Raw genomic sequence first — 16587 nt, 5'->3', positions numbered from 1 at the left:
CTGATCTCAATGATGGTGTCCCACTCTGAGGTTCTGTGTAACGTAAACACGGCACTCAGTTGGGACGAATTCAATACTGTATATATGGCGTGCTATGATGAATGTGCATTACATGGACAATGCAACGTTGGTGGCCAGGTATGGTAAGCCTCGATATCGCTGACATGCTCAGCCATAGCTGAAAAAAGACAATGAGGTAAATTTAAGTACATGAAGCATTAGGTAGATAAAGTTGGCAATGTTTCGGTAGGAAGTTTAAATGTTTTAATGACTAATTATGAATAAACTATCATTTGTATGGACTATTTTTAATGACATACATCTGCATATATAGTAAAATACATAATGCATTTTGTATGGGAAGTACAAATCCTGAAGGCATAGGCAGTGTTTACAAAATGGTTGAAAGTAAATAAGATCCTGAAGAAGAGTAGGTTTTACATGCCTTACGTGAACATAATGTAATTTTACTTGTATTGCATAGTCCACTGCAAAATGTGGTTCCAAGTACAGTACTGTCAATATTGTCAAATAAAATACTCTTAATTGTCAAACACTCACCAATGCACTGCAATCAATAATTACTGTGCTCCTTAATTTGGCATTTCCCAAATGATTTCTCCTGACACACAATACATCAATTAATTCTTTCAAAAGCATGTGTGTCCACAAGGGGGCAGTGTGTTGATAAAAATATAAAAAGTTTGAAGCACCAATAATTTGAGCATCTACAAAACAGAAAGCCACACAAGTTATAGTTTTTATATTTTAATTAAAAAAAACAATTAAGCAAGATACAAATGTATATATACCACTTGTAATAGAAATTGTACACAATATCAGAAATCCTAGGTTAAGATAATTTGATACAGTTCGAAGTTACTAAATAGGCACACACACAAGCACACGCACACGTCTGACCACATTGCTTTAAATGGACATATTTTCTCAGAATTAAGTCCTACGCCATTTAGATCTCCCCACCAATAGGGTCACAACACAGATGCTAGTTCTTGGTTTTTCAGGTTGGTTAAAGAGTCACAGCCTCCCCTCTGCAATACCCTCAAAAAAAGCAAAAGTAAAAAAATAAAAATAAAAAAGGAGAGTTGAATGGCTTTATGCATGCGGTCCAGCCTGCTTCCACTGTGAGCACACTGACCCACATTCCCTCAGACAGAGCGCACTTCAGCACAGACATCACATACAGCAGACTCCATTCTCTAACCCCAAACAAGCATCAGTACACTGCAACAAAATTACAGAAGAAAAATGGAGGAAATCAGAGAAGATTAGTCCACTTGAGAATCAACTTTTTTTTTACCTGCTGTTGGGGATTCAAGTAGTTTGGATTCACAGTGTGTGTGTACGTGTACGTGTACGTGTGTGTGTGTGTGTGTGTGTGTACATGTCTGTTTACATTGCAACCTTGAACACACATTACACACCTATGAAACCTGTAATCAGAAATGAATCATTTCTGGATTTTAAAATTTAGACTTTGTTAAGCATTATTACTGCATAATACGGTCTGTAAGGTCTCCTTTAAGAAAGAAACATACCGCCGTGTTTATATACCACTATGTTGGCAATATCATGTTATTCTTCCCAATATAATCTCTCATTACAACATCTTACCATAGTCCATTAGGACCAATTTCCCATATGTAGACAGTCAATACGCTGTACGCACTAAGCTACTTTAGTATTGCACTATGCCGGGTCCCAAGGTGGAATCTAATGTCATACAAAAGCTTTGCGTGACCAAGAAATATTATTTTTAAAGTGGCACACATATTATTTAAAACACACACACATTCACTCAACAACTGAAAGCTCTACAGTTGCAAGAATACATTTGCGCAAAAAAAAGAAAATCCTGTACTTCCTGTGGAGTCAGATTCTTTGGGTGAAGTAAACGATAATAATAATAATAATAAAAAAAAAAGAAACACACAAAGATTTCCCAATCATACAGATGTAGAATTACATTAATCAAATCACAGGATATAGACTGCTCATTTTATTTGTAACTTTTGTCTTGACAACTTTGAGACTGACATTGAATATATTAGATATGACACCAGCCTGGCTAACTGGTTTTGCGCCAAGCAGATGACAGTTACAGTGGTTGTCATGGTCACCACAAGAGTGACCTTCTGACCAACTGCCACGTTGAGCAGTCGGGGGAACACAGACTGGGCCCAACCGTAGACGGGCCTAGCACACAGGAAGTCAGGACTGGTCCTTTCAACACCCCTGGTTTCTCTTAATATAGCTCCACACTGGAGTTTTCACTCATGTACTGTACCAGCAGGTATAAATTTTAAAGGTCATTCTCATTAAAATGCAAGGCCACCCACCTGAACACATTGCCTGGGGTTTATTTTCAAATACATACTGCCCTTCCCTGAGAAATGTGAAATCATTTTTCAGGTTTGTGTTTGGAGAAAATTAAAATGGCTTTCCTTTCTAGTAAGTAACTATGTTGTTTGGAAATTGTAAGATAATACACTTAATTTTCCAGAAACAAAACCTGATACAAAGGTTTAGGCGACACCAAGCTAGTAAACAAAAGCGTTCGTACATGTGCAATTTAAACGCTTATCCATGATTCGTTCCTCTCATCGTCATTAGTCAACCCTTTCACAGTCTGAATGGCAGAAAGGTCCTCGACGTGCGCAGTGTTTTTTTTCCTCCACACAGTTTGTTTCCGTTCTGTATCTTCTGCACTGTTCTGGCAGATAAAGGCATGTGTTACGGGGCATGATGGTGTTGATAAACGCACAAGAACGTCGTGTCTGTGTGTGGCACGCAGAGCTACGCCCGGGAACAACACCACTCTACATGACGTACGCAAACTGGAGTCGTTTCAGGGCATTTCACGTCAGACCTGAATTTGACTAAGCTTGCCTGGTGCATTGGAACAAATGAAACGATCCCAAAAGTGTAACCTACCCATCTGCTCCTCCTTGCAGGCTCAAATGCACCAGGCAAGATCAATAGAGCACAGAAAAGTATTTCCAATCCAAAACAAATGCTATTTGAACTGATTATTCCATTGAAACGCCTGAAGTAGTGGAGTGGAGCCAACTCAACAGACTCAGTTTTACCCGAGAGGCACACATTGTCGGTTCTGGTACCAGTGCCTCATGTTGGACAGTGTAAAACTGGCTGAAAAACTAAAGTGGAGCAGAAGGGGACTGGATACTGACTGCTACCATTTGCTTTAGACCGGAAGACATTCATAACAAGGCAGCTACTAAACGCACTGGTTATTCTGTTAGAACAGCTATAGTAGGACTGCTCATCAGTAGCGCTAACTTTACAGCATGACTTTTTCCCCTAAAGGCACACCTAAAGCTAGAGATAGTACAGATTTGGTGTTATTCAAAATAAAAATAGAAAACAATTAAATAAAAGATCCCATCAGTAGGACTGCGGCTCGGTGTGTATGGGGAGCTGACAGATACCTGGTCTTACACCTGGCCTTTACCTGGCCTTACACCTGGCATGGGCGTGCCATGGCAACAGCGGTTCTGACGCTACAGGTTCAGCACATCCGCAATGTCCAATCAGTGGAAGCCCCCATCCAAAACCAAGAAAGAAAACAAGGGTGCGAACATCAGCGGCCATTGTGCCCGCAGAATGAGCCTCTGGACTGTTAACGGAGGCTCACAGCATTGTCCCTGAGAGCTGGGGCGTGTCTGTCTCGGGGGGTGGGGCGGTCCCGGTAGCCACGGCAACACCCGAAAAACACAGGTCCGCAAGGACTCGCAGCCCGACGAGTCGCTAAGCCAGCGCAAAACCAAGCGTTTAAAGAGCCTCATTCCCATCACCACCCGGGCCAGAAGGCCAGGGGGACACCTGGACAGGCGGGCAGGGTCACGCAGGGTCACGCAGGAAGGGGTGCGTTTTAGGTCAGCGGGGGAGGCGAGACGATGACCTGGATCACAAAGTCCTTCTGGATCTTGGTGTCCTGCAGACGGGTCTTGTCGGGCAGCAGCTTGCCGGAGAAGAACCAGCGCTGGCGGGCGTAGTCGATGCCCTCCTGGGCGTGCAGCTGCTTCTTCAGCTGGGCCACCGAGTCGCTCATGCTGGCGTTCAGACACACGTCCTGGCCGGAGGAGAGGCGCACCCGCAGGGGGAACTCCTTTTTGGGCGGGGCGCCGGCGCCGGTGGGGGCGGGCGTTTCGGGGCGGTCCCCCGGGCCCTCGTCCTCGCTCCGCTCCGTCACCAGGTTGGCGGGCGGCGCCAGGCAGTACGCGGGCAGCTGGTACCGGTTCCCCAGCTCGTCGTAGCAGTCGGCCAGGGAGCCTGCAACCAAAAACAGGCAGCATTAACGCCAGGGAAACAGCGAGCATTAACGCAACCCGGAAACAGCCAGCGTTAACGTCAGGGAACCGCAACCCGGAAACAAGCAGCATTAACGTCAGGGAACCGCAACCTAGAAACAGGCAGCATTAACGTCAGGGAAACAGCGAGCATTAACGCAACCCGGAAACAGCCAGCATTAACGTCAGGGAACCGCAACCTGGAAACAGCCAGCATTAACGTCAGGGAACCGCAACCCGGAAACAGCCAGCATTAACGTCAGGGAACGGCAACCCCAAATCTTCAATTTACCAATACAGTTTAGTAGAAAGTAGTAAGTGTTCCAATGAAACCATTTCACTTTTGTGTTTGTCGTTTTCTCTAAGACAGGCAAGTGCTGAAACTCCATAAATGGCAGACTGGGTCAAATAACCTATTGAAATTACTTTAATCCTTTATATGCCTGTAAAATACTGCAAATTATTATTATTATTATTATTACTTCATAAAGATGGATAAAGATAAAGATATTTCAAATTTCAGAATACAGGGATATTGAGTATGTTTTATTCATTTTATAAGAGAGTTCAAAAAGGTCTAGAAAATGTATGTAGCAGACACATAAGAATAACAGACCACTGATGATAAAAAGGAGATCAACATCTCAAACGGTTTCTTCACCTCTTGCTCTGCAGCTGTGCGCGCAAGGAGCTCTTATCACTGTGGCTACCGCGTAAAAAACCCCCCCACAAACGCTGAACAGATGGCAGGCACACAACCCGGCAGCCGCATCCAAACCACAGGGCGCGAAGAGGCAGTTTCAGCTCGCAGCGGAGAGCGGCGGACCAAAAATACCTCCCTCCGAGACATTTCTGCCTGCAAGGCTAAAATTCATGTCTCCGAGAGACGGGGGGCCTAATTTATCAAATCAAGTTTCCCTCGACTCAGGGGCTGAAAAGGGCTGTTTTTCGTATTTAGTACATATTAACTCTGAAAGAACTGCAAGAACCAAAATGCCAAAGTGCAACCCCTTCCAATGCCAACACAAGGGGCTGTTCAGCAGAAGGTGTGCTTCCTCCACGTGCCGGACTACACATACGGTAGTGTGAACGGACTGCACAACTTACAGATGGAAGTTGCAGGCCAATGGCCAACAATTATGATCGGGAATTCATGCACAAGTGTTTAAAAAGAGGCCAATCGGAGAAATCTGATCGGCAAAATGTGCCCCCTGGACCACAATTTGGGCACCTCTGAAATTTAAAATGAAGGCCTGTCCTTCTCACTTCCGTGTATGGTAGCATGATGAACTCACCCTGCAGTAGCATAGCGTGATGAACTCACCCTGCAGTAGCATAGCGTGATGAACTCACCCTGCGGTAGCGTGATGAACTCGCCCTGCGGTAGCATAGCCTGATGAACTCGCCCTGCGGTAGCACAGCGTGATGAACTCGCCCTGCGGTAGCATAGCGTGATGAACTCTCCCTGCGGTAGCACAGCGTGATGAACTCTCCCTGCGGTAGCACAGCGTGATGAACTCTCCCTGCGGTAGCACAGCGTGATGAACTCACCCTGCGGTAGCACAGCGTGATGAACTCTCCCTGCGGTAGCGCAGCGTGATGAACTCTCCCTGCGGTAGCACAGCGTGATGAACTCTCCCTGCGGTAGCATAGCGTGATGAACTCACCCTGCGGTAGCATAGCGTGATGAACTCACCCTGCGGTAGCATAGCGTGATGAACTCACCCTGCGGTAGCATAGCGTGATGAACTCACCCTGCGGTAGCATAGCCTGATGAACTCACCCTGCGGTAGCATAGCATGATGAACTCACCCTGCGGTAGCATAGCGTGATGAACTCGCCCTGCGGTAGCATAGCGTGATGAACTCACCCTGCGGTAGCGTGATGCTCACCCTGCGGTAGCATAGCGGGTTGAACTCTCCCTGCGGTTGCATAGCGTGATGAACTCACCCTGCAGTAGCATAGCCTGATGAACTCGCCCTGCGGTAGCATAGCGTGATGAACTCGCCCTGCGGTAGCATAGCGTGATGAACTCACCCTGCGGTAGCGTGATGCTCACCCTGCGGTAGCATAGCGTGATGAACTCTCCCTGCGGTAGTGTGAACTCACCCTGCGGTAGCATAGCGTGATGAACTCTCCCTGCGGTAGCATAGCGTGATGAACTCACCCTGCGGTAGCGTGATGAACTCACCCTGCGGTAGCATAGCGTGATGAACTCACCCTGCGGTAGCGTGATGCTCACCCTGCGGTAGCATAGCGGGTTGAACTCTCCCTGCGGTTGCATAGCGTGATGAACTCACCCTGCAGTAGCATAGCGTGATGAACTCACCCTGCGGTAGCATAGCGTGATGAACTCACCCTGCGGTAGCATAGCCTGATGAACTCACCCTGCGGTAGCATAGCGTGATGAACTCGCCCTGCGGTAGCATAGCGTGATGAACTCACCCTGCGGTAGCGTGATGCTCACCCTGCGGTAGCATAGCGTGATGAACTCTCCCTGCGGTAGTGTGAACTCACCCTGCGGTAGCATAGCGTGATGAACTCTCCCTGCGGTAGCATAGCGTGATGAACTCACCCTGCGGTAGCGTGATGAACTCACCCTGCGGTAGCATAGCGTGATGAACTCACCCTGCGGTAGCGTGATGAACTCACCCTGCGGTAGCATAGCGTGATGAACTCACCCTGCGGTAGCGTGATGCTCGCTCCGTCCACGATGGCCTGAGCCAGCTCCAGGTCGTTGCCCTCCGCGGCCACTGCGGCTGCCTTCAGGGCGTCCCAGATCTCCTTGCGGCCGTCGAAGGCCGGGGCGGTGTCCCAGAATTCATCGCGCTTGCTCCGCAGCTGGCCCTCCGTCATGGGGTAGTCGCTCTTCCACTTGGGCCGGTCCGTCTTCAGGGGCTCATTGCGCCCTGCGGAGAGAGCGACCGGCTCCAGATCGATCAGGATTCCCACACAAATCCAAATAAATCATCCCCTAACGGCCTAGGACAATCAGCAATCCCATACAAACCAAAATCAACCAATATTGTGGACTTAGAGGTAAAGGTAATTAGACAATATGTAAAAACATTGAAGTACTGCTTGCTAATAATACAGTAAGTAACATTACAAAAAATCTATTAGTTGTGTCCAGGTCAAAATGTCTAGCCAATTGAAACTAGGGATGTGACAAATCATCAGTTTTAGTAACCGGTTACCATCCAATTTTTTAAACGGTTAACCGTTTAAACGGCTAGAGGTCGTTTTCTTTTTTTACTGGATTACTGAGAAATTTAATTGTATTTTCAAAATTTATTTTGGGCCATCTCAATAGTTAAATGCCAACATTGTAAATCAGATAATAGTAAGTTAATTGCCATATTAAATATTTACATTTACATTGACATTGTGCGGTGTAACCTCACAGTTGCAGTAGTTAAATCTGTAGTTAAATCCCTGTAGTTTATGTCCAGGCAATGCTGGTCGATCATGTGTCATTTTTTTTAATGCATCGGTTAAAATGATAATTCTTCATGTTTTCATCCCTTTTCTCTATGGCTTCTGCCTGATGGAGTTGGCCTGATATAATATAACACCGGGTCTATTTTACCATAGGCGGCTGGTCTAATGATTTTACTTTCATGCCAATGCAGGTCTCTGTACAATTTGATATATTCTTATGTAACGGTAAACTTACATTTTATATGCCAATGCATTTTATATGGCGTGGGACAATGGCGTGGTGGTGAGATTAACATGTCGCTGAAAGCGGGGAATTTTCGCTTTCAATATCCGATGTATAAATAGCCTAATGATAATGTATTGCTCTATTTAGTTGCCGGTATTGTCAACGAATTCGCGTGTCAACGAATAAACACGGATGAAGAAACCCCATAGAATAAGCCATAAGTGAACTAACAGCTACACTTAAAACACACAAAAATTATTTGACAACTATAGTACTGCAGCATTCCATTCCATGCGGCGTTTGCGTTCTTAACCCTCTGAAATGGCCGCAGATTGCTCGCTTGTACGACTGTAGCTTGTGGATTGAATTTAAACAGCGTATTGTAATATTTCGTGCAACATTGGTGCAATGATGTATTGCTTTGTTCATTTTTATGTGGATACAGCATAGTGGAAAGCTACCTTCAGTTTGACGTGACAACGAATAAATACGGATCTTCTGTGAACCTTAAGAACCGATATAACGTTACAATAAGCCATAAGTTAACTAACAGCTTCTGAAATTTGATAACTTTGGCCTATTTGATAACTGTACTATTGTAGCATTCAATTCCCTATGGTGTTTGCATTTTAAAGCCCTTGAAATGGGCAGATTGTTTGCTCAAAGCTAGCTAGTTTAGAACAGCAATAATACGCCTGGTGATGAACGTGCATTTATTTGAAACTGAGCTTACAATTTCACCTTCAGAAAAAAATATATCGGTTATCAATTATTTGTAACGGTTACAAATCAGTTTCAGTTAACCGTTTAACCGTTCACACCCCTAATTGAAACAGAAGATTTCCACGCTGAACTAAAACAAAAAAATAAAATAAAATGAACTCAAAACGAACATGGATTTGTTCATCTCTACTGCATTCAGGTCATGCCTTTTAAAGCCCAGCATGAGGAGAGCCACCATGCCAAAATGCTTCAAAAGCCTGATGGCCTTTCCAGAATTTACAATTGGAAAATGTACTCAGACAGTGAGGGAACGAAAAACCAAAAAAACCCCTCAATCCTCAGCGGTTTTCAAAAAAACAGAACGTCCTGCCTCCCAGAAATGATGCAACATGGACAGGCACGTCTCCTCCCGTCAGCCTGGGCACAGTCCCAGAGCCCCTTCCAGCCCTCCCTGAGCTTTGGGTGCCCCCCCCCCCGGATGTATCTTTAAGTGGCACTGTAAAACACCGAGCTGTTAGGCAGCTAAATTCATGTTAGTACCTTAATTTACGGCGCAGGGGACATCTTCCACATCGGAGTATCCAGCCATGAAGGTCATGACATTAACCTCCTGAGGCCTAGAACAGGAGGGCTTCCGGTAGGGAAGTCATAGACTACGGCGTGACTCTAGCCAAGGGTCAACATACCCTTGTGTAACCTTATTAGTGCCCCCCCCCCCCCCCCCCCCCCCCCGTTATGCCCTCGCTTTGGGAGATTTCTCCGCATCCTCCCCTCCCTGCGCACAGCGTTGTGCACCTAACGACCTAACATCCCATAATCCCGGCCCCCGCCGACCATCAGGGATCACCACGGCCGCGCACCCGAAAGGTCACTTTGATAAAAAAGGGAATTATTTATAGTGCAGGCAGATTACGCACAGTAATCAGGTGAGGCATAACGGGATTTGCGGGCAGAGGTCAGGTGACTTGGCCGCTGTGGATCCACCTGGGGAAAAATCAAGTGTGTGGAACCGAACGTCTCATACCCCAGACTTGTACAAACTCGGCGGCAGGGTTGCCTAGCGATGGAGTGTTTCATTGGCAACTGTAGAGTTGCTGGTTCAAGGCCCCGTTGGGCATATAGGGATGCCAACTTTGACTTGTTGAGTTTCTACACAGAAATTGGAAAAGCTCCGATTTGAGCAAGGCCCTTAACCTCCCCGCTTTCTCTCCCACTTAGAACTGTTCCACCACGGTGTTCCCGGGAAAGAGAAACGCGTTCTCAACGGACATTCCCCCGCTAAATAAAGGATTAAAAGCGGTGTATTCAGTGTACTGGAGCACAGAAAGTACTACCTTCACGAGCATCAAAATGGTGGTCAGTGTGCAGATGCTGCTTGAGGGAAATAATATGAAACGAAAGGTGGGGAAACGCAGAAATGTCCAGATGGACCTTCGAGTATGAGAGGGGAAAAAAAACCAAATCCTCCACTGCAGCCTTTACTGGCCATGGCCTCCTCGGTGATTTGCCATTTGAGCAGTTCCATTAAAACACGAAACCCCAAAGGGAGGAGTTTTATTCTGGGGCCTGTCAAGCACTTAATTAGCCCACTCTTTCCACTTTTTAATACTTAAAATGTTCATGCTCCAGTTGCACAAATTAAACAAGGACTCAAAAAGTTAGGGTAAAGCTACGGACCGTTGTTCAGAGGACAGCTTGGGCCAGCCAGGCACCGTTTGGCCAAAAAAGCCAGTGTGTGGACCAGCCTAGAACGTCTTGCTCCTGGTATGGTTATCGGCCATGGTGGGAACACTGGGAGGGGGGGGGGGGGGGGAGAGCTACTGCTGATAACCCTTGGCTCTGAGCCTCAGGGCCTGCCAAACCTACGGAGAGTGCCCTGTGGCTACTTCTGCACGACCATCGTCAAACCTGGGTCTTCAGTCTGATGGCAGGTTCAACTCTAAGCTCTTAAGAGAACCGAGGATTTCAGACAGGGAGGGGGAGTTGATTGTAAAGTAACCACAGAGGAAGGCACGTAACCACAGAGGCTTACAGTAAAAGCAAACCAATACATTTCCACGTACATTTCCAAGGCACTTGGCGCTATATAAATGCCAACCATTTAATAATAAATATAAATAAAATGTAGCAACAAAAGTGCATCAAGTCAGCCCAAGTTCAGGTTTATATTTTTGCATTAAAACTTTTGCATAAACAAAAGATTAATCTCTCACATTAAGTCTGACAACTTGATATATAAACGGGCTGATGTAGAAACATGAAATGCATGCAGTCTGAACTTTTAAGTTTAATAGGTACCCGGTGTACCAATTGTGGCCACAGTGGTTAGAGCACACATCATTAATTATTGCTAGAATTTAAATTGTAAATTGTATTTAATTTGTAAAGAACAGTGTCATGTATAATGGCTATAGAAGGTTCAATCCCTTGAACCTTTTCCACAAAGTAGGCCTATAGTGTCAGAACCACCAAAGCCCTCCTTTATCCACACTATAAAAGGGAAAGAAAGGTTTACGCTACATTTATCAGATAACGGTCCTGGTTTCTAATGTGTTATGTTATGAGATTTGATCTTTTATGTGTATACGATAGAACACAATCATTTTTATCAGCTAAAAGTATATATTCAGATTTAGAAGTCACACCTAATGAAACAGGAAACACCCCAGATAAGTAATTTACTGCACTGCAACAACATTTCAGACTAGCACTTGAATTTCCACGGCTTAGCACTTCTATTTTATCTGACTGACAGGTGGTGATTGCTGCTACAGACCAAAGAAAGAGCTGCACTTTTTGTTCAACAGACACTCCTGGTCAGCGCCTTGGTTTCCGATTGGTTAACACATGTCAGTCAGAGGCTTTACTAGGCCAGGAAGTACTCTCAACACCTCAGCGAGTGAGCCCACTTTACAGAAAAGTATCTAATTCTGAAGGCCCCAGCCCTAATCCTGTGACCTGATTGTCCATGTAATCCACATGAAGTCAGAGGACCTGAATACTGGCTCGAGTGGACTGCAGATTAGACCCCAACACTTACCCAAACTTCCCAGCATGCATCTGTACCCCCCCCCCCTCCCCAAATTTAGAGTCAAACAACTACTGTTGAAAACAGGTAACGGCAAAATTTCACTCCAAAACGTAGGGAAAATATAAAGATCCCAGACTGGCAGGCCGTTCCACAGTAAAAGCCCCAAGATGTGATGGTTCTCAGCTGCTGGTGAGACAGGAGATAACAGGAAGGACACCACCGTTCCATCTGCCCGGCGGGGCGATGAATTCCCGGAATAAGCGAGAAGCCTTTTTTTGGCCACACAGGCACAATGTGAAAGGCGTGAGAGTGGCGCGAGGGGCTGGAGGTTGTTTAGCCAGCTGTGTTTTTGTGGTGAGTGTGTGTAACGCGAGATGCTGACTGCGTCCGAACCACACCTCCTGTTACACCTGCAGGCCAGCCGAACAGAGCCCAGCGCACTCTGCAGGGACTCCCCGCTCAAGGTTAAAACTACAGAAATAAAACGGATAAAAACGCAAGTCTAGCTCAAACTGAAAGGCTCCGACTCTGTCTGTCTGTCTGTCTGGCCATTTTCCACGTGGCTGATAAAAGGAGGGAGCCTACGCATTTGCCTGAGGCACATATTCACGTTTACCACAAATCAAACATCTCTGAGAAATATACCTTACTCAGCCCAGCTAATGCAAAAACATTCTCACAATGTTGCTGCCATGGAGTGCCAATGTTAAAACATTCCAGTAACATTGTGAGAACTGGAAGATTTGCATGTTAGTTACTGTAGCACGCTGGGAAAAAAAAGTCAAGCCCCCCCGCTGATTTTTCTTTTGCAGCGTGCTACAGTGGTGAGAAGAGTCATTCTCCTGCATTTCCAGTCAAAAAAAGCTTCAGCTAACTGACCAAACACTCCTCCACACAGACACAACTTTGTACAGACACCAGACAGGGCAGACAGCCTTGCTGCCTGGGTCAATTCCCTCTGACTAAGACAGAAGCAGACAACGCAAACGTATAAAGGAACACCTGGTCAAGACTTACTCTTCGACCCGACGACAGTGGAGTGCCGGTAGTGTCTGGAACTGTCGGAATGTCCGACTCCCATGCTGACGCGATCCGACAGGGATGCGGGCTACACTCCAACAGGACGGCAGCTATGTCTGTGGAACCATCTGGAAGGCTGGCTGGCCGGCGTAATCCACTAAACCCCCCCCCCCAGCCTCAGACAAGCAGCGTTTGGCGCGGGTTTGAATTCCGTAACCACAGATTTAAAAAAAAAACTAGTCTTTGCGAACTAGATAAACATAAATACGTCTTGGAAAAGCCAGTTGTATCAACCTTGTAATAAGCTCTTAATCTGTAATCCGTCAGCCGGGGCCAGGAGCACAGCCTTCTTGTACAACACCGCCAGCCCTACTGACCACACGGTTACTCTCATCTAATCTCCACTCGGCCTACGGCGTCAGCTGTGGGACTCGTCACCAGAGAACTGCAGGACATTTCCTTAAATATAGGCCGTCGTGGAAAGCACCAATGCAGCCACACGGACACATTTGATCACAGAAACGCGTGGCATAACCACATCTTTAAAAAGAGCCCTGATCCAATCAGCCGCACTTAAAGCCACGGGTCAGAAATAAACCACGCTGGTAAACCCTTGTTTGTCCCCGTGCACAGTGTGGTAACCATCACCATGGTAAGGGACATACATACTGCCAACTTTTTTTTTTACATTACATTAACGTCATATGGCAGACGCTCTTATCCAGAGTGATGCACAATAAAGTAACCATATCATAAGCAGGGACAAGCGCGCTGAAAGAGAGGCAAGTCCAGTCCCAAGTGCTAAAGTGATAAAATTTGACTTGAAACCTTGTGCAAAAATCTGATAGCTTACCAAGTAGTAATAGCACAGTTTTGGCCACGAGTACATCACTGTTCCAGTTGCCAAAACTGCTTATTGCTTAACTGCTTATGTTTCTTGGCGATCCTGCGAAACTATTATTGTGTGAGACATTGTAAATACTGCGCGCACACACACACACACACACACACACACACACACACACACACACACACACACACCTTCATACGAGTACAATTGTAGGACTGGGGTTTATATGAATCTGATCACCAAATTCAGTGTTTATAGCAAAACTGAGAACCTGTCAGTGCATTACATTACCCTGATAATTCACACGCATTCTAATCAAGCACAATAAACTATAACAGCTGTGGTTCGTTTACAGGGCCCCCCCAATTAGTCATGGCCTGGCTGCATGTTCACGATGTGTAGCCAAAGTGGTGTGGAATGAATCCACACCTGAAAACAGTTATGGTCAGACCCAGCGAAAGGCAGACCCAGAAACACCAGTTCCCACAGCCCCTCCCCGACTCTAGCCGCCCGGCCCGCCCGGTTAAGTTTCAGTGACATAACAGCTCAGGTTCGCACAACCTGAATGCTCGCTGAATTCGCTCAGGTCAGGGGAGAGATGTACGAGCGTGGGAATGGTCATCAATCACACTGCCACGACTGCGTAATTAAAATACATTTGTAAAACTATGCGAGGAAGAAAAACATGGGCAGTGTTTGCCATGTTTGCAAATATGCATTATCCAAACACGGATAGATTGAAGTAATTAATATTTACTCATTCTACCAGTTTTTGGTCATTTTAATGCCCTCTAGCCACCGTGTGCCTCATTTATAATATATCTAGCAAGATAATTAACCATAGAAGCAACCAGAAACGTGTGTCGGAAGAAACTGGGTGCATCCAAATTGAGAGAGTTATAGCGCAGAGAGGGTTGGCTACTGTTGAGAAGCATTGTGTCTAGGCGTAAAGAACACAAATTGCGTGGCCGGCATTGAGAAGGACAAAGACGACCGCCTTCCTCGACTTGCATTATCTTCTATAATCTGACAGGCCAGTTGAACACTGCAACATAATACAGTCACCAAGTTGCATAGTGCATAGGTTGAAGTGAAGAATACCTCCGCGTTTTCGGGTCCTTCCACCGTTCCTGGATGACCGCTGCGGGCCCCCACGCTCTCTTCCAACGCAACCCCCCATGGCTGTCAGAGGTGTCGCTGATCCATAAATAGTTCCAGTTCCTGCCGTGAAACTACAGCTAGGTCGCTGTTGTGAAACTAGTTTAGTTGCGTTACTTACTGCATCTACTAAACAGCTACTGTAGCAGCGTTCGCTGGCTTGTCACCTTGTCACATCAAAGATACACAGCTTAAGATACATAGCTAATTCAAAGTCCATTGCCTTCATGTCCTAACGAACGCGAACTCGATATTACTTTCTATGTTTTTCCATGTTCAGAAGTTACCTGACTGGCTAAGTAGTAAGATACCTTATCATAGCGAGATTTCCGTCCGACAGTGATCCAAATTATGTGATATTTCCAATTCAAACAAGGTGACAACTCAAAGTTAAATTTGTTTGGTCACAAACATACCAGCTACTTCAGTAGCTAGCCACGTTAGCTATGTTAACTAGCGCTGATAACATGCTAGCCAGGTAGCTAACATTATTTGGTTAGCTAGGTGGCTGCAATCAACACACTCATCGCCAATGTAATAAAGTTATTTCTGGATTCACCAGCATGTAGATCGTGTTGTAGTGACACCCAGCTTGCAACTGAACTTTCCCTGCCTGTACCCGAGTTCTTTGAGTCCGATCCGGGGTGGTCTCGGCAAGGTAGCTAGCTACAGCTAACTGGCTAACCTTAGGCTACCTTGATAAAGTCGTTGTCTATCTACCTAGCTAATCCTCCAGCGAACCACGTAATATAAAGCAGTCTATCTGCATTGTTAGGTCTCTCTACTCTAGACAACTCCTTAAAACGCGTTATTCATCCCGTTTTTTTGAATACTTCCAATGGTTCAAAACATAGCTCGATTCCCAGGTTGAACTCAACTCTTCCTAATGCTGGCTTGGCACAACTGCTCAAAAAGCCAGCGATATTGTGTACTTCGTTCTTCGCACGCATGCTCGACGACGATTGTTGTAGTGGTAGGGGCGTATCTAATTTATGTTCGCCTACTCAAATATGATTGATAAAATTCATACTGTTCAGCTCTGTTGCCTAATGAGAGATGGCATACAGAACGATGCATGAACATTTTTCGGGGATTAAATTGCATCAGGTGACATTAGGTAGGTACATACCATGAAATCACGTGAATCATGCATGTGCGTCTGTGTAGACTTTCAGGGACTGCATGACTGAAAAAAGTATTATACAAGAAAATGAATATCAAACTTAAACATTGACCTCCAACCGCACTTTCTTGCATTGGTTATCTGCCAAACATTAGCAATAGTGTTATCCTATAATTTTAAAAGGTCTCCACTGGCAGAAATAGTGGCATATTATTTGCTGATAGTTTATCAGTGCGATAACTTTGTTTAACCAACATATTCTCACCGTGCGTCACCCAGACAACATAATTTGCTCACCACCAGTCGTATGTGTGTGTCTTTGCACTGATTGTCTAAATTATGCGGTGAGTCCCGAGCAAATGAGTGGACATTCAATGATTAAAATTTTTGGTGAACTACGGTTAATGTTAATGTATTATTCATGAACAGGTTACTGGAAAATGATGGTGTTAGGCCTATGCAGAGACATACTGTGTATCAGGTTTATTTCTAGTGGCTAAGGTGCTTGACTGGGAACTGGAAGGTTGGTGGTTTAGGCCCCAGTGTGGTCACAATAAGAGCTACACAGCTGTTGGGCCCATGAACGAGGCCCTTAACCCCATATTGCTCCAGGGAGGATTGTCCCCTTGGTCTAATCAAATGTAAGTCACTTTGGATAAAAGAATCAGCTGAATAACTAATGTA

General features: G+C 45.6%; 1 protein-coding gene across 1 annotated transcript; it reads right to left on the bottom strand.

Moving 5' to 3' along the window:
- Window positions 1-752: 752 nt before the first annotated feature.
- On the bottom strand, window positions 753-15720 carry ubtd1a (ubiquitin domain containing 1a). Its single transcript, XM_061227672.1, has 3 exons — window positions 14724-15720; window positions 7013-7240; window positions 753-4314 (listed from the first exon to the last, which is right to left on the bottom strand). Exons 1-3 carry the CDS (start codon window positions 14800-14802, stop codon window positions 3914-3916), a joined length of 708 nt encoding a protein of 235 aa, XP_061083656.1. The 5' UTR covers window positions 14803-15720; the 3' UTR covers window positions 753-3913.
- Between the last annotated feature and the right edge of the window lie 867 nt (window positions 15721-16587).

This window comes from Conger conger, chromosome 18 (genome assembly GCF_963514075.1).
Source record: "Conger conger chromosome 18, fConCon1.1, whole genome shotgun sequence".
Taxonomy (NCBI): Eukaryota; Metazoa; Chordata; class Actinopteri; order Anguilliformes; family Congridae; genus Conger; species Conger conger.
This window is presented reverse-complemented; position numbering and strand designations above follow the sequence as displayed.

Coding starts and splice junctions, on each gene's coding strand:
- ubtd1a (XM_061227672.1), bottom strand. CDS start 14,802: ATGGGGGGTTGCGTTGGAAGAGAGCGTGGGGGCCCGCAGCGGTCATCC. Junction 7,241..14,723: donor AAGGACCCGAAAACGCGGAG/GTATTCTTCACT, acceptor CTCTCTCCGCAG/GGCGCAATGAGCCCCTGAAG. Junction 4,315..7,012: donor GAGCATCACGCTACCGCAGG/GTGAGTTCATCA, acceptor TTTTGGTTGCAG/GCTCCCTGGCCGACTGCTAC.